At 38.4% G+C, this 25,276-nt stretch overlaps 2 protein-coding genes across 4 annotated transcripts; both read left to right on the top strand.

The window, feature by feature from the left end:
- The first annotated feature begins 566 nt into the window (after positions 1-566).
- On the top strand, positions 567-6,697 carry slc2a11l (solute carrier family 2 member 11, like). Its single transcript, XM_042396053.1, has 12 exons — positions 567-590; positions 869-967; positions 1,101-1,261; positions 1,403-1,527; positions 1,752-1,881; positions 3,494-3,642; positions 3,754-3,941; positions 5,343-5,453; positions 5,780-5,881; positions 6,025-6,100; positions 6,200-6,327; positions 6,482-6,697. Exons 1-12 carry the CDS (start codon positions 567-569, stop codon positions 6,695-6,697), a joined length of 1,509 nt encoding a protein of 502 aa, XP_042251987.1.
- A 564-nt stretch (positions 6,698-7,261) lies between these two features.
- nt5c2l1 (5'-nucleotidase, cytosolic II, like 1) lies at positions 7,262-16,226 on the top strand. Of its 3 annotated transcripts, none has more exons than XM_042395397.1 (19): positions 7,262-7,674; positions 8,600-8,658; positions 8,799-8,872; positions 9,100-9,217; positions 9,961-10,056; positions 11,384-11,475; positions 11,691-11,748; positions 11,838-11,931; positions 12,069-12,122; positions 12,211-12,294; positions 12,429-12,464; positions 12,860-12,967; positions 13,056-13,122; positions 13,652-13,822; positions 13,910-13,961; positions 14,247-14,307; positions 15,378-15,554; positions 15,644-15,734; positions 15,824-16,226. In XM_042395397.1, the coding sequence occupies exons 3-18, from the start codon at positions 8,854-8,856 to the stop codon at positions 15,731-15,733; spliced, it is 1,377 nt and encodes a 458-aa protein (XP_042251331.1). In that variant the 5' UTR covers positions 7,262-7,674; positions 8,600-8,658; positions 8,799-8,853; the 3' UTR covers position 15,734; positions 15,824-16,226. The 3 variants fall into 3 exon arrangements, with proteins under 3 accessions (XP_042251331.1, XP_042251330.1, XP_042251329.1); XM_042395396.1 differs by lacking the exon at positions 8,600-8,658 and adding an exon at positions 7,994-8,112; XM_042395395.1 differs by lacking the exon at positions 8,600-8,658.
- The last annotated feature ends 9,050 nt before the right edge of the window (positions 16,227-25,276 follow it).

The following is a 25,276-nucleotide window of genomic DNA, read 5'->3' as shown; positions in this document are numbered from 1 at the left end:
AAAGCAAAGAGGTCAGTTAACAAGTAAAAGGCTGTTAAATTTTAAGGGGGGTTGGAGGGGGCCAGCCCGACCTCTTTGTTCACACCTACTAGAATGACATAATCATCACAGATTCACAGTCCACAGGAACTTAACGTCACATTTTGGGGGGTCTATAAGAACGCCTGCAAGCTAAAATATTTAAATATGGATGCTTTATTTGGTTGATTGGAACTTTAGAAAGAAATCCTCATGAGTTTCAAGTTTTCATAGTCATGTCTGCGTTTCACTGCGTTTGCAAGTTTCCCAAGCTTTCGGACAGATTGCAAGACAATAAATAACTTTTTCAGTATCTGTATGTCCAAAGTCTCTTAACGTCATTGTGCAAAATCCTTAAGAAAACACAATGAATCCACGCAGCTCATCTACTTGCACTGATGCACATACACACAAAGTCCTATTGCATTCCCTCTTTGGCCTGAATAGAAAGTTAATAATTTCAGTGCAAAGTTATATGACTGCAGCACCGTTTTAAGATGTGAATGATTTCTAAAGACTCCAGACACAACAACAGCCTGGCTCCAGCTATGACACAGTACTTAACACTCTTGGTAGGTAATATTTCAGATTATTTTGTGTCCACCTCACATTTTTTAATTTATACATACAGTATGTGAATGTCAAGTTTAGGAATAAATGAAAATGCCCTGAGTGATTGCTGTAGCCTGCAGAACCAAGATGAGCATTCAGCATTAATAATTTAACATAGATGCTGACAAATGTAACCTCTGGAACACGTGTTAATGAAGTTGAATTTGATGATCCAAGTTCTTCGATATCAAACAAAATATAATGTCATTAAAACTGTCCATATGTTCAATCTCTGCAGCTAGACTGTCCTGTTGTAATTGCCACCATTTTTATCTCTGGCATCGGTGGGACATTTCAGTATGGATTCGCTATATCTGTGATGACCTCCCCCTCCGCTGTAAGTACAACTGCTTCACAAAATTGTGAAAAAGTCAAGAAACTTGTGGAACTATGCAAAAAGAAAACATCATCGCGTACATCATGACTAAATTGAAAATTAAAATTGAAAACTGTACTTTTGATACTTGCAGTTTATAAAGGAGCTGGTGAACCAAACATGTCTGCAGAGATACGGAGTCTCGTTGCAGCAGTGGCAGGTCTCTCTCATCTGGTCCTTCACTGTGTCCATTTTCTGCATTGGGGGGTTGGTGGGATCACTGGTGGCTGGTCTACTGATCTCAAAATTTGGCAGGTCAGTGCACACGAACAGAAAAGAAACAATTAATTTAGCACCTTCAAAGAAAAGCAAAATAAACCTTTCAGCTTTTTTTTTTTTTTTCAAAATGATGGCTTCAGGCTCTAAAACAGAAGTCTCTGTTTCCTTATCCCACAGAAAAAAATGCCTTTTGTTAAACAATTTTGTGGCTATAATTGGAGCGGTGTTGATGCTCTTGAGCCAAACAGCCATGTCCTTTGAGATGATCATGGTGGGACGATTTCTTTATGGCATCAATTCAGGTGAACCTACAGCATGAGGAAACCCATTTCATCTCTCTTTCTTTTTTCCATTTCTTTGTAGACAGCTGCTCCATCACTCTTGGCTCCACCATTAACCCTACAGACAATCGATTTCTATTTATACTTGTGACTATTATATTTCAAAGTTCTTCAGGTCATTTGTCACCCTGTTATTGATCACTATTGACTCTCAAAATGTATGATCCCCTTGTGTATGCCTCTAGGAGTCAATCTCTCAGCTCATACACTGTACCTCGTCGAATGCACCCCCAAGAGGCTGCGAGGGATGGTGGGAGTTACAGTCGCTACCTTCATCTCGATGGGGAAGTTCTTTGGTCAGCTGCTGGGGATCAGGTGAAGTGGCCAGTGTCATATACAAGTAAAGGGTCAGGTGATGGTAGGTTCAAATGACAGCTCACATGTGTGGTGTCTTCTTTATAGGGGTGGGTGATATGGATAAAATCTTTAATCAAGGTATGTGTAAAATACCACAGTATCAATATATATCATGAAAGTGTAATGATGTAGTTTGATATAGTACATATTCTGGAAACTCAATCAATAGACAAACCATTTGTAGTTAGAGAACATCTGTTTTGGGGTAATCCAGTGAGTTAGATACCTGAAACATTAAAGCTACACTCTCATGCAATAATGCTGTATTTCCAATATCACCACAAAGTGATCCTGGTCATAGATTGCTACATTGCAAGCACCTTACAGCCACCTCTGTAACAGTTATACAATATCTGACTGACACCTTTCGACTGTCTTTTGTGGAAACAAGTCAGGTTTATATGACAGTCACTGCAAAACCTCAAACAGGAAATCAACATTAGTTATTCCTGAAGACTTTATTTTGTAGATCCAATTCTCTGGAGTCCCAATTAAATAACATGTATGTTAAAGGACAGTTCAGATTTTTAGCCACGGTCAGTCAGGCCACCAGATTGGTACAGACTGAAATATCACAACTATTGGATAGATTGCCATGAAATCTGGTACAAATATTCATGGTTCTCAGAAGATCAAGCCTACTGACTTTGTTGATCTCCTGACTTTTCCCTCCTAACCTTTAGCACCAGCATGATGTTGACAGTTTTTGTTTTCTTAGTGAAAAGTCTCAACAACTTTTGGGTAGGTTGCCATAAGATTTGGTACATGCATGTCCCTCTAAGGATTAATTGTAATCACGTTGGTGATCTTAACTTTTACTCTAGCACCATCATCAGGGTCAGGGTCAAATTTCAGATGTCTATGAGTTGTTAACAGCTCCAATAAATAGTGATTTTCCCCTCTAAACTTCTCACATGGTTTCATTTCAATAAATGTTCAACTGATCCAATATTTAACCAAAAATCAAATTCCAAAAACTGAAAACAGATTTGTGTATCAGAACTTTGTTTTTTCTTCTTTCCTCTCCCATTAATCATGTCACAACCCCTCAGATTTATCTGTTGACCCTTTGGAGCGGCCCAACCCCTAGGTTGGGAACCACTGGACTAGCTCCACCTCCAGCAGCTACAACAGTAACATGCTGCTTACACACTGATGCTTCAGCACTAATAATTTAATGATGTCACATGTAATAATATATCAGTCAGAGGGACTGGAATACTTTTACTTTAATACTTTAAGTACATTTTGCTGCTAATACTTATGTACTTTTACTTAAGTAGTATTTTTCATGCAGGACTTTTACTTGTAATGGAGTATTCTTATATTGCTGTATTGGTACTTTTATTAAGTAAAGGATCTGAATACTTCTTCCACCACTGGTTATTATCACTGATAAAAAAATGATGGCCCAAACTGCAAAAATAAGATCCCAGATAAAACCTTACAACTTGGTATCACTTTAAAACTAGACAAAACACTTTACCAGTTAGTGTTTGTCTGCATGCCATTATATTGTATTATAACAGCTACACTGCTGCATGATGTTAACTTGATTTTGTCCTTGCAGTGAGTTACTTGGTACAGAGGAGAGGTGGCCTTGGCTGCTTGGTTTCAACGGTTTAACTGCGTTACTTCAGCTTGTCACCCTGCCCTTCCTGCCAGAGTCTCCCCGCTTCCTGCTGCTGGACAGAGGAGACCGCCAGGCCTGTGAGAAAGGTCAGAGAAAACATCTTTGGCTTCAGGGGAAGTTTGTAATCTTATGCTTGTTGTGATGTTCAGTGGTTTTATCACCACTTAAATCCGCTGCTTTGTCATGCTCCCCTATAGCTTTAAAGAGGCTGTGGGGTGACAAGGACTACAGCAGAGAGGTGGAGGAGATGCTGGAGGAGAAAGCTGCCCTGCAGAGCGTTCGCAGCCACTCAGTTATGGAGCTGATTCAGAACCAAACAATCCGCTGGCAGCTCTTTACCATCATCGTTGCCTTCGTCACACTGCAGCTCTGCGGCATCAACGCCGTGAGTGATTTGTCATACACTCAATGTTCTTTTGCAGTTTGGTAAAATGTTAATTGCACTTTGAGATGCAGTGCATTCCTTTGCATAATCTGACATTTCACCTCTTTTTTTAGACAATGACGTGCAGAATCAATGGTCAGCACGAGGCCTGAATGTTCAAAACATGAGACTTATTGATTGTGTCCAACTAGTTCAAGTGTTGAATAATTTTGAGGCTATAAGTCTCCACAGATGTGTCAATATATTAGAAGTGTAGATACAAGTTATGAGAACATATACATGTAGGGCTGTATGGATGTATTTTACAATATTTAAATTACATAATATTTATTTACTTTTGTAAACATTAAAGGTTCAGTGTGTAGAATTTAGAGGCATCTAGTAGAACGGACTTGGCAGAAATGGAATATAATATTCACCTGAAAATAAGAATCGTTGTGTTTTCGTTACCTGAGATTGAGCCCTTTGTATCTACATAGGGAGCGGGTCCTCTTCCACGGAGCCTGCCATGTCATAGAGCCATGTTTCTGCAGTAGCCTGGAACAGACAAACCAAACACTGGCTCTAGAGAGGGCCTTTTGAGTTTTTTGCAAGATTTGTGGCAAGATTCTCCTACATGTTTGGAAAGTGAGGGGGAGGGGGGAAGGGGTATTTAGTTGGTTGGAATCTGCAACCTCACCACTAGATGCCACTAAATCCTACACAATGCACCTTTCAAGCCAAATGGATGTGTCTAAGTAGTGTGCTCAAAGGGAAAGTTTTAGGATGCACTCAAGAAACAAATGCTGGTGCTCTTGAAGAAATAAGGGTTAAAATCTTCAAACAAAAAAAGGAAATTTTGGATGAATGAATGAATGTAGGAGAAGGAGCAACATGGACGTTATAATATAAGGTTTTTATTAATTACTGGGCTTTTTCATGAAACAGAAAAAATGACCTTTCAGCCTTTTGATCTTTGAACCCTGATGAAGACCTAGCCTGCTCATGCCTCGATGTGTACGTGAATACCAAAAGTTCACTTTTACATTTTGGATGTGTATTTAAGAAGTAGTGTAACTTTTTTATTTGTCTCTAGAGGGGCAGTTCATGAGTTTAGATTGGTGACATTTAATAACAGTCAAACAAAACAGCAACAAAAAAAATTTCCTTAAAAGTCCCCTTTTCCAGCCAAATCACACCAGACATTTAAACATGCCTGAATGTTAAAACACTGCATATATTTACTTTCAAAATGAAAAAATGAACGCAATATCAATAACCCATTTCCCACTCTGCACTCAAGCCAATTAAAAAATGTGTGCATGTACAGTATATATTTAAAAATCTCTTTAATTTGGGGGCTTTACGAATAGACATGTAATATGGCTTGTTATCTCTCTACATTCAAATGCTTCTCCCCAGGTGTACTTTTATTCTTTTGATGTGTTTCGTGCGGCAGGAATCCAAGAGCACCAGTTACGTTATGCCGCCTTGGGAACAGGGCTGTGTGAGCTGTGCACCTCTGTAGCCTGTGTAAGTCCCATTTGACTCATATCCCATCATGTTTTATATCTGTTTTATGGCCTGTTAGCATCAGTGAATATTGAGAATAATATACTTAACACATCCTATAATAAATAACATAAAATAAATAATAACATAACAAAAAACATAAATGTTTGTTGTTTCTGGTGGATTTAGGAAAACAACAAAAAAAAATTCCTCATGCTCTTTAAAAATGGTCCCCTTTACAGTTATATGAACCATCTGTGACACCTGTCCCAATGCACAGTTATAGCTCCCCCATGTGGTTGCGTAATTTTGTGCAATTGTTGCTGAATATCCTTTTGATGTTGCAGTTCATGATAATTGAGAGTACAGGCAAAAAAATGCTGCTGTGCAGAGGATACATGGCAATGTCTGCTACACTGGTTCTCCTCATCATCAGTCTGTACCTGCAAGTGAGTCAACACACCCCCAGCAGATGCTGTTCAAAGCATATTTCTGCATATTTTGATACCTAAAACATGTCATGTGTTGAGAGACAGCAACTCAAGTGACTCATAAGCTCATGTAATCCAATAGATATTTTTGTTGTTTTCAGAGTCAGGTTTCCTGGATGCCGTACTGCAGCATGGTCCTCATTTTCATCTTCATATCATGTTTTTCTGGTGGACCTGGTAGGTTTATTACTCCAGATCTTGTCAGATATTTCAGTTTAAATAATATTTCTTTTTGAATAAACAGTGGTGATACCCCTATGTGTTCTTGACCCTCAGCTGGAGTTACAGCTCCTCTTCCAGGGGAATTGTTTACTCAGTCATTCAAATCAGCCGGCTACACCATTGCCTGCACCATCAACTGGACAGGCCTGTTTGTGCTGGGGATGATCTTCCCTATCTTAGTGGTAAGCACATTATCTTGATCAGATTTTGCATATTTTAAACAGGACAGTAGAAAGACAGAATAGGTGAGACTTTGGTGATTTTATTCATTTGGAATGAAATTAAATGCATCACTCACACTGACTCACACATACGTCTCAAATGCTTCCTTTCCAGGAGAATCTGGATTACTTTTGCTTTCTCATATTCCTGTTTTTTTGCACCATCTGTGGGCTGTACACGTGGTTCAACGTCCCTGAGACCAAGAATCTGACAGCGCTGGAGATCGCTGCAGAGTTTCAGAGGATGCACTGCAAATCCGGAAAGTCACAGAGGAAACAATCCACTGAACAGACACCTGACAGCATCAAACCATGCGAGACCAAATTGTGATATGTACAGATAGAGTATAGAAGTTCAAATACACTATATACACTGGCAAAGATGAGTTTATATCAGTTTATATCACACTGAGAAGATTAAAGTGATTAAATGTGACTCAAGCTGAAAATATACGATATAACTGATATGGTCATACAATTTAATTATATCATTACTGACTATCTGTCAGAAAACAATGTAGTAGTATTAGTAGCTATTGTTCTTGTCTATGTTTGACAAATGCTTCACCACTGCAACTGTATTTTAGTGTTTTGTAAGTCCATGTGCATCACACAATAACTAACTAACTATTGTATATAAATGTGGACATGAGGCTGTTTTATGAAGTCAGCTGTGTGAACAATGCAATACTGCAGCATGTTATTAATAAATGTAGCTTTACTGTATGGCTGTGTTCATCCTTGTAGTTTTAGACGAGGTTTGGTCATTGAGGTTAGGCCCCAGGCTAAACAGATAGGCATCACAACATCCAGGGTCCAGCTGCATAAACTGGTGGGGGTAGTCACATCAGTCATTCAAACATGTTAAATTTCTGTTTTGCTTTGATGAGCTGTTCGGGTCACAGCAGGACTGCCATAAGAAAACTCCTACCAAACACGCAGGCTTGCAGCCCCGCCACATGTGTGCGCCTCTGATAACACAATCTGCATGTTCAAAGCTGAATGACTCGCAGGACGAATGTGTGACAAATGCGTAAAGCGAGAGGCTGGATGCGCGGAGGGAGGAGTTTCAGCCTGCAAATAGAAAAAAAAAAGTCCACGCCTGCAAAATTGGGGTAAATTTGGCAATTTAAATGTTTGTCCGATAACTGACGGCCAAAAAAAGTGCTGAGTTGCAGACCGCTGAGCATTTGCATGATAACTCACAGGAGAGATGGACATGAGCAGCCTAAACACAACGGACGTAATGGACACAGATCCCAGCATCTCCTCTGGTGAGCCCAAGGTGAAGAGAGGCTTTGACCAAAAGTGAGTCAATTTGTTTCACTGTAATATCACACACACACACACACACACAAATATACTTCAGAGTTTACAACAGTGATATGCTGCTTTTTTGTGTAATTCCTTCATCAGTCACAACAGCCAGTCCAGTTCTGTATTTATTTCTGCATTATTAACACACTGTTATTATTAATATATCATTATTTTAATTATGTTGACACAGTAATTACAATTTAGACAATTAATAATTGTCATGTCCCACAAGACTCAACTACCTGAACTGTCTGACACGGGTTTTGCACCCTGTCACTTAAATATTTTAATCAGTTGCTCCCCTCTACAGGAAGCGCTTCTACATCAGACACACTCATTGCTCACCAGGTTTTATTTGCCAGAATGATCTCAGGAGAAAGACCCTCAATGCTCAGCAGAAACATGCTTAAAAAAAACAAGAGCTTGCAGGTAAATTATTTACAGCAACCCTATATGTATGAACTGTCAGGGAGGGTTGAGACTGGATGGGCTGCAGATAGGCCTCACTGTCAGGGTGTCACTGATAAAGAGCATCTGGGAGCATGTGACACAGGAAACCATATTCAGTTTACAACAGTGAACACAACAGCTTGTTAGAATGACATCATGGATGCTTTTTTTGAGACTCTGATAATAATTGGCACTCAATCAACAAAGATAGTTGAGGGTGTGATAACATCTCTAGCCACCACCCAGCTCCAGCCCTGCCGAAGGCACTTGGGTGCAAGTAAAACCCCTGAAATGTTCCTGTGATGGAAATGAGACATTGAGCGACCATAAGCATACTTAGAATGTCACAGAAAAGCAATAAATCTTTGCTTTATGTCAAACCACAACAAACCATTCTCTTAGATGATTCAGATTATCTTAGATGACTTCTTCCCTCCAAGCCTTCATGAATGTAATGTCTTGGTAGGACTGATGCAAACAAGCTGATAAGCAAAGACCTGAGGGTCTCCTACAACATGCTGAACCGTAAGAAACCTCACTCACACAATCCACAGACATGGACTGTGCAACGCAACAGCTCAGAGGTCTCGTACTCCAACATCTTTTCTTTTGTAGTCATGAGTCTGCACACTTCAGCTCTGTTGTTGTATTGTGTTCGATCACAGGGTGTTCGTCAATAGAAGTCTGACACTGGAAAACATCAAATGCTATGGCTTCGACATGGACTACACGCTTGCAAGTACGTAAAGCTGTCGCCACAACAAGAAGACTTTTGTGTGCAAAGTGTTGTGTCACCCTGAGGAATCTATTTGTGGTTCCTGCTTATATATGTGAAGTATGATTGTTATCATTTTATTATTATAGCTTCTGAACTGTCTCCTGAACCAGCTACACAGGATTAACTGGCTGTATGCTAATGATTTACTGTGTGCTTGTGTGTGTGTGTGTGTGTGTGTTTGTTTACAGTATATAAGTCTCCTGACTATGAGAGCATGGGCTTTGAGCTGATAAGAGACAGAGTGGTGTCTATTGGTTACCCTCATGAGCTTCTACGCTACACGTATGACCCCAGCTTCCCCACACGGTTAGTTCTTCACTCAGCAGCTGAGGATCAATGACACAATAAAGAAATCAATTCATCTGACGTTCTGTGGAAAGAGAAGTTAAAGTTCAAGCTAAAGTTTGGTGGAGCAAACCAAACATTTTTCCAGGTTTAGTGCTCCTATATTTTAGTTTATGTTATGCAGTTGGTGTCATTTATTAAATTTATTGTATTTACATTTAATAAAAATGAAATGATAACATAATAATAAACTTTATTTGTATAGAACCTTTCATACATGAAATGCAGCTCAAGGTACTTCACATAGATTTCATAAAAACATTTAAGGCACTTGACAAATCAAAGGTTGCAAACACACAATAAAATATAATAAAAAACGAGATTCAATTAAATAGGCAAGGCACTAAAAATGTTATAGATGAGATTTAAAAGGTCTGAAGATGTTTTGTAAAGGAATTCACTGAAGCTGCATGTTGGATATTTATGGGCAGGCCGTTTTGGTCTTTAATAAGAGAAAGTTTATCTGAAGATTCAAGGTATAACCTCTTTAGATGAGGAGGCCCTTAGACACTTAATACATAACCGTTCTGTAACACAAAAATAATAGTTCAGTTAAAGGAAGGTTAAAACAGTTATGATAAGTACAAAAACAGATATTGCTTCACATCTATCTATATATACCTATATATTCTTTTATATCTGCTTCAACTCTCAGTTCATTTCATGTCTGAATGACCTCTTCTTCTTCCTTCTCCCACCCTCAGCGGTTTAGTAATTGACACCAGATACGGGAACCTCCTGAAGGTGGATTCAAACGGGAATGTTTTGGTCTGCAGTCACGGCTTCCACTTCCTCAAAGGGTAAAAGACCTTTTTTTTCCTTTACAGGATACAGTATAAATATATTGGCACATACTCTGTTGCATTGCTATTTTATTATGGACAGCTACAACACCTGTGAGCTCATAAGGTGAGACAGACTGAATGAAGAAGGTACAGAAACAGCTCCCCAGGCGTGTTTGTTTGACAGTGATAAAATGATAATTAAAAAAACGTCATGTTTAAAAGACAAAAAGCATTATAAAAAGTTTGCTTGCTGTCTCAGCAAACCCAGACAAGATATGCAGGATAAAAATGGTTGAATAAGTAGATTTAATAGAAAAAATATGTATATATAAATATATAAATACATTTAAAATACATTTACTATTTACATCTTCCTATGTGTAGTTCATTTATGATGCTGATTCAACCAACACACAAATATTTATTCATCACCTGACACTGTGAGGATTTTGGAGCAATTATCTGTGTGTATAACGAAATTGAAAATTGAAAAATGGTCCAATAAACAATTTACACAAGTGTCATGTGGAAACCTGAAGCCACAAACGCTGAGACTTTACAGTGAAGTAGGAAGGAAACATCTTGTGTTCAGCAATTCAACTTTGAAAATGACCAAAATGTACATATTTATAGGTTCTGTAATTTTTTAATGAGGGAGAAGGAGTAGATGGCATTTTAAGGATTTTAAAGTGGTAATTACACTTTTTGTTGCGGAGAAACCTTATCAGACACACATTATTGTTCCAAGCAAAGTATTTTTATATGTCTTAATACATGTCTGGAGGGAAATTAAAATGAAATCCTTCTTCAACCACTGGTTATATCTCAAGAAAAAAATCAGAAGTGTATCATTCATTTTTCAAAAGTCAGATATACTGAGTGTTATACATTCAGTGGAAATGTATACGTTTTCACTTACAGGTTAAACTGACTGAAGTTACAATATCTTGGATCCAACAGTAAAAAGGGGACCTCTTTTTGTGATTTGACAGTTTCTATTTTGTGAAAAACAGCTGCAATCTACAGTTTCTGACTCTCACATTTTGATGCCATTCATACTTATTTATTGACAAGGGAAACATAAACAGCTAATAATGACTGCAGCATGACGGTCAGCTGAGATGAGCTGGCTGAATGTGGTTAAAAAAGCACAGCAGCAGATGAACAGAAATGCATCTAATCTGCATGTTTGTAGATTATCACAAGATTTCACACAGACATTTTTTTTAATATTCACTGAAATGTAAAATCATTCACATTTGTTTAGGACTTTGGGATATTGGAGTCTGTAAGCTTGTGTGTCTGGATATGTGATATTCACCTGTATGTTTGTGTTTCACAGGGAAGACATTCACAACTACTACCCCAACAAGTTCATTCAAAGAGATGACACCGACCGTTTCTACATTCTTAACACTCTCTTCAATCTCTCAGGTTAACATTTACTTCTACTTTTTGTCATTTGTTCTATAATTTGTAAAATTAACATAATCAGAAATGTCAGATTTGACAATTACATTTATATATATTAATTAGTTCTTCATTTGTGTGAATTAAAACTAAATAAAAAGAAATATAAGTGTATAATCTTATATATGACATAAGCAGCTTAAAAGTGCTCATTAACTGTGTTTCCATGCATTCTGCAGAGACTTATCTCTACGCTTGCCTTGTGGACTTCTTCACCAGATGCACCAGATACAAAAAGTGAGCCATAGTTTGACCGTTCCTCTCTGCTCTGAACCATTATAAATTAACATCCTAATTCTCTTTCTCTGCTGTTCATTTTCTTCCAGCGTCCTGAATGGTCACCACCACGGCGACTTGTTTATGTCTTACAGAAGCATGTACCAGGATGTCCGAGATGCAATGGACTTTATTCACGATACGGTGAATTGACAAAACATTTCTAATTGTGGCTTTTTACAATAAGAAATACCGCAGATGTGTGTCTGTCTTGATGCAGGGAACCATACTTTGTCTGTACCGTATAGTAACTGTTACACACTTATCTGTGTGCTGTTTAGGGTACCTTGAAAGAACGAACAATCAAGAATTTGGAGAAATACGTCGTAAGAGATGTGAGTGGTAAACTGAACGTATTGTGCACCAAAATGTCTTTTAGCAAAAAAAGCTTGAATTTAGAGTAAATAAATGTTTTCTTTACAGCCAAATATCGATGCACTCTTGACTCGGGTTAAAGAAGTGGCTAAAGTCTTTCTTGCCACCAACAGTGACTACACCTACACTGAGGTGAGCTTCCAAACTTGTGTTTTGACATGACTTAACACTCAAACAATTTACATTTACAAATTGCATGAAAATGAAGAAACATGACATTCAAAATGACCAATTATTCTAACAACTATTTTGCCTTTTTCATCAAGGCCATTATGAAATACCTGCTTGAAAATGGCACTAAGGTAAGCCAATTTTATTCAGAAAGTTTACGCTTAAAGGTGGCCTATGGAGTTTTATTGTAAACAAACAAAAGTGATGTTTACATTCATACTCACCAAAACTCATTGTACGTATCCTTGTGATCTAACAAATGTGTTGAATCCATTTCCTTCCTCATAAAATGTTGGCAAAACTAATTTTTCTAAGTATTTTAAATCCTGCATTGTTTACATCCATGTCTACTGGCTTGCAGTCTTCCTTTTCATTGCCTCTGTCAGCCACATGTAGATCAGTGGAGTAGTATGAAATGATTGATAGGACTGTATGTGCATGCACTCCATAGTGCAACTAGAGGTCACAAACTCCACAGGAAACCTTTAAGAGAGTCATGAGAACTTAACTTTGTTCTTAATTCCAGTCTGGAAATCAGAAAAAGTCCTGGCGTTCCTTCTTCGACCTTGTGGTTGTGGACACCAGAAAGCCGCTGTTCTTTGCAGAGGGGACTGTGTTGAGACAAGTAGACACGGTGTGAGAAAGTTTTGGACGCTGTCACTTTACATATTCATGTTGAATCGCAGCAGGTTTCATTCATGTGTGATGTATTTTTGACACAGGACACAGGGAAGCTTCGGATTGGGACTTACACAGGTGCCCTCCAGCATGGAACAGTCTACTCTGGAGGTGAGATTCACAATTACTAGTTATGTGTTTTTATTTAGATGTTGTTGGGTTGTTTTTACTAATTGTCACAGAATATTTACTGAATTAATAAGAACAGAACAAGAAGTTTGGAGGTTCTTTTACTATGATTAAGTAAAAGTAGTGTAACTTTCTGTAGCAACTGTGTACAGTTTGGAGAGTTTAAACTGTAGAAATATGTTACAATTAGTGGAAAAGAGGATATCTACCCTAGTACAGTTATTTTACACACTAGGTGATTGTGGATATGTTCAATTTTGCCCTATTTTGACCATTATTAGGGTTTGGCTGTGATTTGGGTAAAGTTTTAGGACTAAATTGAGATTATGTTGAAAGAAATGTAATTAGACCTCCAAACAAATGCTCTCTCTCTTCACAAGGATAGATTAAAAAGATGTGCATGTGTTTTTATGTGTGCTCGTGGTGTTGATGTGTTTGTATTTTCAGGCAATTTTTAGTTTTATTTGCTTAGTTTCTTTTATGTGTATTGTGAATCAACGTCTGGTTGCAGGATCCTCGGACATTGTCTGTGATCTGCTGGATGTCAAAGGTAAGGACATCCTGTATGTTGGAGACCACATCTTCGGCGACATCCTCAAATCTAAGAAACGCCAGGGCTGGAAGACGTTCCTGGTTGTCCCGGAGCTCACCAAAGAGCTACAAGTGTGGGATGATAAGAAAAGTAAGAACAGGGGTTGATCTTGTCTTTATGTTACTGTGGTAATTTCTTGTGGATTCCAAAGTTTTGATGTCTGTCTTGATTTTTCAGGTCTGTTTGAGGAGATAAAACGTCTGGATGTCATCTTAACTGAGCTTTACAAGTGAGTTTGTGTACATCTGTACCTTTTTCTTGCATTATGCTTATGCAGTGTTTTAAAGCCCTTAGTAAACAGTTAACTCATTTATTCTAAAATACTTGGAATATTATATATCTGTTAAATGATTCTTGATATTTTGCTGCTTCAGTTCATTAAACATTTGCTAGTTTAGTTGTCATCACATGACCATTTCATTGTTCAGGCTCTACATGAATTATGAGTTAGTTTAACTAGTTACATGAAACAGTAAAGTATCTGATAATTGTCTTCTGTGTTTGTGGCCTGAAGACACCGGGGCAGCGGCAGTCGAGACTGTCCTGACATCAGGGCTATTCAGACCAGAATGAAGGTGAGCTCCACATATTAAATATAATATAATCATGCACATTTCCAGGTCTATATTTAAATTCTGGGGCACTACTTATATATCTTTGTATGATTTACAGTTCAGAAAACTTCTTATTTATCTTATACTGGCCTTTTATGCAGCCCCTCAGTTCAGCCTCTGTCTGAAACAGGCCGTTTTAGCTCCTGTCTCTTTAAGGTCCCCCGCCCCATGAGCCTGCTCTGTTCTGATTGGCCAGTTTCTGGCAGTAGTAGTAGAACTTCTTTTTCTCATTCTTTACTGGACATGTCAATTTCTCAAATACATCCATATATGTTTGAGCCCGCATCTGGTCTGAAATATACAAATGGACAGTGTAAAAAAAAACATGGAACAACCCTAGCAACAAAGGCTGTGGGCATGCGCTGATGATCTGATGTCATTATGAGAAGGAAGTAGAGGTAACTTTACAAAAGAAGCGTTCATAGCAGGCTGAAGCCCTGACTTATGACTTTCAGGCAGCATTTTTCATGCGTTCATCTCAAGTTTTGGAACTCTGACCATGTTTAACATAGATATCCAACATTATAAATGACAGAAAATCACAAAAAACATGTTTTTTCATTTGGTTGCAATCTGCAACCTTACCGCTAGATGCCACTAAATCCTACAAAGTGGTCCTTTAAGAAATGGACGCATCAAATTTTGTTGCTGCTTTAACTACACTAGAGGCTCTATCTTTCTTGTTGCTGGGAACATTCAAACTCCTTCAGGAGCTTAACACACAACCTCACCACTCATCAAAACCTCACTTGAATGAAGGTGAAGGTTTGATTGTCCATTCAAAATCTACCTATTTCCCTTCATGTTAACAGCGCAGCAGTACAAAGAGAACTTAAATAACACATAAAATTATGGGAAATATATTACTAGGAAGCTGTTGGTATAATGCCGAATAATATTATAAAACTTTGAGAAAGCCTTATTTCAACAGAAACAGAAAGCATTAACCTGTAGGGCTTCAGATTGTTTTCTTGTCTTATTTTCATCTGTCCAGGCTTTTTTCTTGCTAATGTGGTTGTTTGTTTCTGCAGGTGCTGACTTACAGAATGGACATGTCTCACGGCCAGATGGGCAGCCTCCTGCGCAGCGGCTCCAGACAGACGCTGTTTGCCAGCCAGCTGATGCGTTATGCAGATCTATACTCTTCCACCTGCATCAACCTGCTGCACTACCCCTTCAATTATCTTTTCACGTCTCCTCCAGTGCTGGTCAGTTCTCTCTCAAAAGAAATCTGTGTGCCTTCATTGTTTATCACGACAGCCATTGTTCATCTGACTATCACTGACAACTCTTTCAGATGCCCCACGAGGCATTGTCTCAAAACACCGCCGACTTCACTTCAACAGAGCTCACTGTCAACCATACTGTCAAGACGAACATAAACTAAGGTTGCATTACTATCATGTTGAAATATTGAAACAAAACTGGATCTTTACTCTGAATCACAGTGTTAAATTAACATTTCTCTGTCTTGCAGTGCTGAAGACAAGATGAGACAGATGAGATGTGCTTCTATTTGACAGTTTTCACCTTTCCACAGCTGCCCATGTATGAGGGGTTTGTTGCAGTTATGATGTGCCTCCTTTACAACAAATGTGACTTATTGCTCCACCTGCTGGATGTGAATTGCTGTGCCATATAACGTTTACTAAAAAAAAAAAAAAAAAAACCCAAAAAATATGAAGTTGAGAGTTTAGGATTGAAAGCAAAAGCAGACTCAGGGTTACTGTATATATGTGTGAGAATGTGTCTTAATCTGCTTTTACATTTAGTGCTGAATATGCACTTTAGGTTTTAAACTTTTACAAGAAGTCACATTACTTATTTGTTGTTTGTGAAAGTAACTTCTGTTGAATCGTTTCAATAAATCATTCATGTTATTTGTTGAGTTTTCATTGAAGTACACAACTAAACATGCCGGTGTATGTATCTGGCATTAGAGGATCCCAGCTAATATTCAAGGGCATGCTCATGTAGTATTAGTGGCTTTTTAGACTCTCCAGTAGATTACACAAACAGTTTTCATAATTACTATTCCTTTTGTAGAAAGTATTTCTTTTGTTCCAATAAAAACTGTTCACAATGAAGTCTGTGAATCATCCAGAGTAGCCAGGACACAGTGATGCTGGATTTTTAAACTCTGTGAGCACCAGACACTAAATTAAACTCACCTCTGTTTTATTTGGATTGAGGCAGAAATATCAGAGACAGATATTGCAAAACTTGGTCAAATAAAACCAGAACTAGAAATACAAGAATTACTTTCTAATGTGTATTTGTGTCATTTGGGTGACTCACCCCATGAAGGTTTTCCTTCTGTACTACATCTGTAATCCACTGGATGGCAGTGAATCACCTCTGCAACAAACCTGCAAACAGATCATTGTATGTGTGACCAGAAATGAGTCTAGATTATGTTTTATTCACTTTCAAAACGTTTATTTGACTTCATTTTTGCGAAAGCTTTAAGAACAGTTTTAACAGTAAAATATGTGCTTTGAAACTTATTGGTTAATAATTGGTTATTGATGGTAAATACATCAGATCTGCTGGTAAAACTGATGCATGTTTTTGTTGATCTCCTAATGTAACAAATCTCATTTTGCACATGTCATGGTTGCAACAGATGTCAATATCAGGAGCTTTTAGCAGGATCTTCGCTCATCAACAAAAGCATTTAAATAATCAACTCTAACATGTACTCATACACTATGAAACAGACACAAACAGTAGTGGTATGTTACTACAAACTCTGTATCTCTTTCTTGTTCTTACTTTGGTTCAGACAGTCCTCTTCCCTTGATAAACCTTTATCAAGACAAAGCTGAGAGGGATACGGACTTTTCCTCAATGTATGATAACAGTGCTCATTTTAAGAGTTTTTTTTTCTCACATGAAATGATTGTCTTGCAGGGTTGAAATGTGCAGTACAGTTTGTTTGTGGGGCATCTTCTACATGTCACTTGGCAGAAACACTTCCAGTTTACGGAACTGCTCATATGTCTCTGATACTGATATCGGCACAGAGGAAGAGATATGAGAATGAGTAGAGGGGAGGAAGATGAAAAGTGTCACTAATCATTATGAAGCTTCCACTAATATTCAGAACAAGTTTATAAAGTTTGGCCTTAAGTCACGGGAAGGAAAACAGAAAAATTATCAGCAGGATCAAGTGCTCAATTTGACTTTTGTACAGTTGTGGAATTGCTATCAAACCCTAAAAACATCTGGTTAGTATAGATATCTGCTCTAATGTGGGCCATCCCAACTTTGATAAGGACATACGGACATGATTCATATAAGTGTGTAAGAATCTATTATTTTCTGTCAGTGAAATGTCTTTTGATTTCAAGACGCTCACTGTGTGCTGCTGCGTTGCGTTGCTCTCTCAAATTAAACATGGGAGGCAAGAACAAATTAGGGTACACCCACTGCATTTATTGACACCGCCTCCTTGTAAACACACAGACACAACACACACACACTGGTTTCCTAGATGATTTCATTTCCTGTATCGGAGCTATTTCAGTTTATTTGGATTTCCTTCATCATTGTCTGCTTGTCACCTGGATTTATTGTTTTTTGTTTCCTTTTTTTTTTTCATTTTAGTCATTTGGCTAGGATTTATTTTCTCACCACCTGCATAAATTCACAGCGTTTATCTCCCCTTCCTACTATTTAATCTGTTGTTTTTGAAATGTTTTTTTCTGACTAACTTAAAAGTTGTCTCCATCCTTAATTTGATACAATGCTTCTTTAAATAATCTTTTCTTGTTTATCTTCATTTTTCATAGTATTAATATAATAAACAATGAATGATTATGTCAGAGTCAGTCACCAGAGCTTCGATTCTGCACTGCAGCTCCTGTCCTTTGGATGGCATTAAACTGCCAGTCGGCAGCAGACTTGAATGAAAAAGAAAAAGCACATGTGGAGCAAAATGATCAGCCAGACTTTAACTGCTACCTATTTGTGTGAACATAGTCAGGACATTTATACTGAGGGCTCTGAATCTTCCACCACTCTTTTTTTCTTAGTCTTTATGTCTTTGGCTTTGATTGAGTGTTGAACCTTTGACAAGAGAAAGCTGAAATGGACTTTTGGTCACACACTTATCCTGACAAACATACAAGCACTCACACACCTTTTTTTCACTCTATGACCCCCCTACTTCCTTACAACACAATAAACACCACACTACATTGTGATATAAGAGCTGTCCTCTCACACAGAGGGACAGAGAGGTGTGAAAAGTATCGGTTTCTCTGTACTGTTGTTTCGAGCTTCAACCACATGTCACACTGCAGAAATATCCGTTGAAATATTTGATTATACCTTTAATCATGATATGAACATGGAGGAAATGAGAAGAGTTTGTTGAGGATGTCCCTGAACATGATTTATATCACAAAACATTTTTGGCAAAGGACATCAGAGTGATCCAAAGTGTAAATATTAACCCAAATACTGTGTGTTCCTGAGAGAGAAACTAGGTGCTCCACATCAAAAATATAAATCAGCTATCAAATTAGAAAAAAGGTGGCATGCCATCAAAGCAGTCAGCATCTGTTGAGCTTCATATTTTATTAAAATATCAGCGCTGATACTTCGGTCAGAGGCCTCCCTCAGTAACTTTTATAGACGTTTGCTATTTAAATGTAAAACCTATACATTTTCACAGAAGACACCATTAATCTCTCTTAACCTTTTCAACTTTTAGCTTTAAATTTCACTTTATGCTCCTATAAATGTAGAAAAAATCACCCTTCTTCACACTATATGACAGTATGTTCTGTATCTGCTTTTTTCCCAGCAACTTGACTCTCTACGCTGAGTGAAAATGAAAACCTAAGACATTTTTTATAGCTGTGCCATAACAACAAACGGACAATTTCTAGATGCATTAAGCATCATTTTTCCACAGTATTTGGTGCCTTTGGAAACTTCAGGACGTTCACTCTAACTTTGAACCAATCTTGCCTGCACATCATGAGTTTACAAGAGTTAATAAATGTATTATGAGTTGGTTATGAGGTTAAAGAAAGAGTATTATTGAATTATTTGTGTGAAGAGTTCGTTACTGAGTCAAAACGTATTTATGTATTTATGTATTTATTGAAAATGCAACAAAATCCACACCTTTTCCTACATTTGAAACAAGCAGGCTGGTATTAGGCCTTAATTATTTATATATTTTAATGTTTCAATGTAAACCTTTTTATGGTGGAATATCATTCTTGTTTTTACTCTTTTTTGTTTATTTTTCCTTGTTGTCTCATTCTTTAATACACCAGACTGTCTGGCATCAAGGTGTCAGAATGGCTATTTTATCAGATTTTTACATCTGACAACCCATCAACTGATTTCTTTTAAACATTATAATTTTCTTTTTTTGAATTTGTTTTACAAAGAAAATAATGACGAACAACTGAAAAGATTAATATAATTGTCTTTATTCAGCAAGAAGGCGACAGAGACAAAAAAAAACAGCAGTTTCTTTCATCAGAAACATTTTTATAAACCACAAAAAACAGTGAAATAAAAACAAATAGATTTAAATGTGTTTATTCCATGTTAATGTCACAGCTTTTCTTTTCTTTCCAACACTCTTTTCCAACAAATAATCTAATACAGTGATTTAAAAAAAAGAGAAAAGCTTTATCAGCAGCAGTATAATGCAAACACACCCACTCATGAGCAGTAAAAGGAAAAAAAAACAGCAAAAACCGTTTATTTTATGTGCAGCAGTTAGAGTTAGTTGTGTTTTGGTTGTATTTAATGAAATGCAGATGGCATTAACTCATTGGCTTGTATTCTCTGTAGTTTAATCTGCACTGTGGCTTCTCGACCTCACGTTAAAAGCTGCTCAAAAAGCACCGCTGACATGTTGGGTTTCATTGCAGGATACTTGCTGCTCTATGCAGTCAGATAACTGCAGAAGCACCACCGTCCCCCATTCCACACATTCCAGGATTTCCCAGCAAGCATTGCAAGCAAGCCTAAACAAGTCACGTTCTTTACTCAGGGAGAATTTCACACAGTCAAGTGACTGAGGTCTCCTTTTGCTTCACAAATCCTGCCTTCCCTTCAATGTGCAATCACCAAAACACACTTTTACATCTCGTTCACTTCTCCTATAATTCAAAACTAGTTTTTTTTTTCAGCCAGACATACATGATAAAGCTTTACAAACAGGCACAACACTGATGCTTTCACCTGAAATAGTGTACTGCAGCAGGGTGTGTCCCAAAAAAAAAAAAAAAAACCCAAAAGAAAAAACACATTTCCTTTCTGTTTTTAATAATGACTTGTGTCCTTGTGTGGCAGCTTGTAGCAGCAACCGCACCGTTTTTAAACATTTCCACCCAGAGAGGTCTGCTGACAGTCATCAAAACAAACAAACCTCTTTACTGTCTTACTTTAGGGTTCAAACATGAGGCACGCACCGGAGCAGTGACACCTAATCTCAACACAACTAGAAAGAGAGGAGAAGGCAAAACGCGAGGGGGGAGAGAGAGAGAGAGAGAGAGAGAGAGAGAGAGAGAGAGAGAGAGAGAGAGAGAGAGAGAGAGAGAGAGAGTGAGAGAGAGAGAGGAGAAGGCCCTACATTCCTCCCCAAACGTCCCCTCCCCCCATCGACCTGCTACCACTGAGGATGCTCAAAAACACACATCAACCTCTCCACCCTCCCCCTCCCTCTATTTTTTTTTTTTTTTTTCTTCATCTGCTAATTTTACCATCAGCACACTGACACTCTGTCACAGTGTTTGGTGTGATGACAAAACGACACACAGGTAAAGGAAAAAAAAACATCAGGTTGAACTCCATTGAAAAAACTCTGGATTTAACAAAGAATTCATGGACGGTTAAATCTAGAAAAACTGAAAAATCCAGTTCAGACGACAGAAAAATATTCATTATAAATATATTTTGTTCACACTTCCTGCTTTTTTGATGTAATTTAAGGCACCAGTGTTTTTACACTTCAATTTACATAATTAGCCACTTTTTTCATGGCATCTGTAATGTAAATTAAAAGGTGGGTGAATGAGGACTTCCAATCAATTAACTGTCACACAAGATGGATAAAAATCAATATTATAGTTTTGGAAAAAAGCATTTTATCCTTATTTCTATAAAACTAAATATTACACAAGTGTGACTGCACTTCCTATACTTTAAATTTAGGTCACAAGGACTCATTTCGGCCTTCAAATGTAGGTAAACTCTCTTCTGTAAATACAGTACTGGGTAAACAGTTTTAGGAGGCTCTGCTCTCCGCCACCACCTGCTACCAGACATCAGTCCACTTCTACACAAACCCATTTGAAACGAGCCCTTTAGCACCAGTTTAGTGTGAGCTGAGGCCAAATGCTATGACAATACTATTGCACTGCTAGAATGGATGGTACAGTAGTGCAACATTGTCAAAGCAGCTGACCTCAGCATGTGTCAGCACGTGGACATGGGGACAGCCATTCTTCACTGCCAAACTCAAATTACATTTAAATAAGCAACAATGCTGTTTGTCTGGATGGACTGTTGGGTGTTTAAAAAAAAAAAAAAAGAAAGAAAAGAAAAGAAAAAGGCGGCAGTGAAATGCTCAAATTAGAATTTATCTGATTTCTTTGTTGTTTGAGTGATAATGGCTGTTTAGTGTGAGCTATAAACTCAATGCAAAGTTCATCTTTGCACCTATAAATTTTTTTTTTCTAGGGAGTAGAGACATAGTTGTTCAAACACACACACACATACACACACACACACACAATCACATTTAAGGACACCCTCATAGCTCCATGTGCAGGTTAAGAGTTAAGGCAGTAAAGGGAGGTGTGGGTCTCTGTTTCATCAGCCAATGCCCTTTTAATATTGCACTGCTCATCTCAATGTCCAGTAGTGCAACAGAAAAAGGGCAGTGGACAACAACATGGACACCATCAGCCTCCACTGCACATACTGACTCAACTATTCACCTTCCCCCCACCCCAAAAGATCATTAAAAGTACATTGATAGTCCTAATATCTAGATTATAATCTTATGCTCCTTTATTCTAAAATATAAGTCTAGTAAAAACTCATGTTAGATCAGAAAAGTACTCAAATCAAGCAAACTGGATTATAAAGTTTGTAACATTATAGTTTCTGCACAAAATCAGCTTTTTAGAGTTAAATTATTTACTACTTATCAGGCATCTGTGGGAAACAAAAGTTAGGATATTACAGTTTTGACAAAATAACTTTTCTGATTAGTGGAGTTAAATGAGCTTCCTAAATTAAACAGCATTGGTTACTCTCACCCTGGGAGAATGGGAATTTCCCAGCATGTGGGCCCATACTATTCTCTCCAGTGAATGACATGCATTCTAATTTTGGGGGAGAAATGGGAGGTTGGAGATAGAGGGGTGACACACTCCCAAAGCTTTCAGAGAGCTACAGGCTGCTAAACTCCACACCTAAACTACCAAAATGCATTTTGTCATTTCAGTATTTTTTATAATTCTTTCTTTAGTGTCCAATTAGAAAATAAACATAAAGGAGGATCCAACGAAATTAATTAATTTGCTTCTTCAACAGAAAGAACGAGAAACTTTACCAAAAAAAAAAAAAGTTGCTTTACTCCATTACAGTGAAATTATTTAACCTTAAACTGTAGCAAATTCTACCACAAAAGCAAAGTAGGTCCTGCAAGTTTGCACAATTAATGCGTTGTTACACAATATACAGGATCTATACCATTAAAGGAAAAGGACGCTGGAAATATCTCGAACACCGTGAAGCCTTTCCCAGGCCGAATCCGTCTGATTATTCCGATCAAACACATCAATGTGTTCTTGTTGGTTTTTTACCTGTTCTTGAAAGCTTTACGTTTTCTCCGCCATACATCTGTGTGAGCGGCCTATAGGCCTCCTTAACGTTACTGGATCTGCTCTGCAAGCCATTCCTGCCAGCTCACAAGCCCACAGTACAATACTGACGACTTGTTAGATTGCACAACAGCCTATAGGCTGCACACGCACGCCAGCGCCGTGAAAATGTCCCCCTCAGAGACCTATTACACTACGATAACAGCCCAATAAGGTGCAGGACGCGTTTATCTGTCTGCAAGGCGTTAAATCGCGTCCTGATCAAGTTTTGAAGCGAGCCTCCAGATGCGCAGCGCACGGGATTGACTCAACTCTTATTGGTGTTTTCCTCCCTTAAAGTCGCATAGGCCTAAAGAAACACTCAATCTTCGCATCTCGGCCTTTGCAACTTCCAAGTTTGCACTCAGCTTCTGACAATTTACGCAAAATCGGCTACAACTCACAGTGGACACCCCTCCACCACCACCACCACCACCACCACCTCCTCCTCCTCCTCTCTCCACAACCACCTCCTCCTCCAAAATCATGAATAGTATCTAGCCAAGGGAGGGACAATCCGTTATAGGCAAGAAGAGAAGGAAAAAAAGTTGTCCATAAAACAAAGAAAAGCAACCCTCTCCACAAACCACACTTCACGGTCCGCCGCTTTGTGAATTCACGCCGTCGTGTCCTAAAAGAGGGACCGGGAGCGAATAAAGATCAAATCTGCGGAGCTTGAAGATTCAGAAAAAAAATCGCAAGTCTTCCATGCACAAGCACACGGCCTCGCAGATCCGGACTCCATCTTTGACTACTTGACATTCACAGCCTGCCGGAGCAAATTCCTCGTTTGCATGCCTCCCACTGATTGGCCTCTTCTTGCGCTAGTCTTTGCTATATGATGAGCCATTGGTTTGGTTTCGGCGTGTTCAACATTTCCAGCGCGCACGGGATTGGCTGCGCGCGGGGAAGCGTCACGGCGCACAACGAATACCTGATTAAATGTGTCCCATTCACAAATTTCACATCATCTCTCCTCACTGTATCAGGATACGTGATCACTAATTATTTTATTTACTTTTTGGCGCAAAACCCCTTTTGTGCAATCACAAAGAGGATTATAATTAGCCTTTAATTGGCCTCTGGAGGGACAGTAATGCTATTCATTAGTTCAAATATGGACTAAGCCCGGTTTATCCATGCAGCGCGGACCAGGCCTACACTATTGATTAATTTGAAATAATCGATTTTTGTACAAAAATAGACATAAATTTCACTCTTAATTCCATTCTGTACGCCTTTAATTGCGCACTATAAGCAAACTTTATGAAAACTACAATGAAAGTAAACTAATAAAAGCCCAAAATAATTATACATGTTGCTCAGATATCACCGTTTGGGAAAGAATATGCGAAATGAGCATGTATCATGTAGTTTGTGAGAGATCAATTGTTGGATCAGATGTGGCTGCGGACTCGCACGCTGCTGGAGGCGGACCCAGTGGGCGCCTCGGCCCCTCGCGAAGCTTTGATTGACGCACAGAGAGGAGTAGCGGGCTGTGAAATTTGGCATTCCTGGCCAGAGGAGCTGAAATAATGGCATTATCCAGTGGGAGAGGGCCCACTTTTTACTCCCCACACACCCACCCGACCCCAGCCCACTCAGAAGGGATCTGATTGTGCAGCCAGTCGGCAAAAAAATGTTTGATGTAAGGCGGGGCATGATGGATCCGGTGAAGGTTTGGAGCAGTGATGCCCCCTCTGCCTCTCTGAGAGGCTTTCCGGTGACTCTCCTCAAACTGGACTGAAAGTGTCCTGTCAGAGGTTCTCACACAAAAGTGAAGCTCATTTCTGCAACTGAACACAGGGAGTCATTTTGTTGTTGATCTAATTATAACTTCTGATTTCATAACTCCTGCTAAAACTAAGTTCAAGCCTCCCTTTTATTATTCATAAACTAAATATAAAAGAAATACAGAAAACGCATGCTCAACAATTGCCTGATTAATTGATGAAGTAGGCTATGAATGTAAAATATAGATATGATGAACATCTAATGAAAATACACTGAAGATCATTATTTAG

Source organism: Thunnus maccoyii, chromosome 19 (assembly GCF_910596095.1).
Source record: "Thunnus maccoyii chromosome 19, fThuMac1.1, whole genome shotgun sequence".
Taxonomy (NCBI): Eukaryota; Metazoa; Chordata; class Actinopteri; order Scombriformes; family Scombridae; genus Thunnus; species Thunnus maccoyii.
The sequence above is the reverse complement of the archived record's forward strand: the minus strand, read 5'-3'. Positions and strand labels throughout refer to the sequence as shown.

What these genes read in the sequence shown, in the direction of transcription:
- slc2a11l (XM_042396053.1), top strand. Translation starts at nt 567, where the DNA reads ATGACACAGTACTTAACACTCTTG. An exon ending in TGATGACCTCCCCCTCCGCT is followed by an intron (nt 968 to 1,100) that starts GTAAGTACAACT and finishes TGATACTTGCAG; the next exon opens with TTTATAAAGGAGCTGGTGAA. An exon ending in TCTTTATGGCATCAATTCAG is followed by an intron (nt 1,528 to 1,751) that starts GTGAACCTACAG and finishes GTATGCCTCTAG; the next exon opens with GAGTCAATCTCTCAGCTCAT.
- nt5c2l1 (XM_042395395.1), top strand. Translation starts at nt 7,580, where the DNA reads ATGGACATGAGCAGCCTAAACACAACGGACGTAATGGACACAGATCCC. An exon ending in AGAAATACGTCGTAAGAGAT is followed by an intron (nt 12,123 to 12,210) that starts GTGAGTGGTAAA and finishes TTTTCTTTACAG; the next exon opens with CCAAATATCGATGCACTCTT. An exon ending in CTATTCAGACCAGAATGAAG is followed by an intron (nt 14,308 to 15,377) that starts GTGAGCTCCACA and finishes TTGTTTCTGCAG; the next exon opens with GTGCTGACTTACAGAATGGA.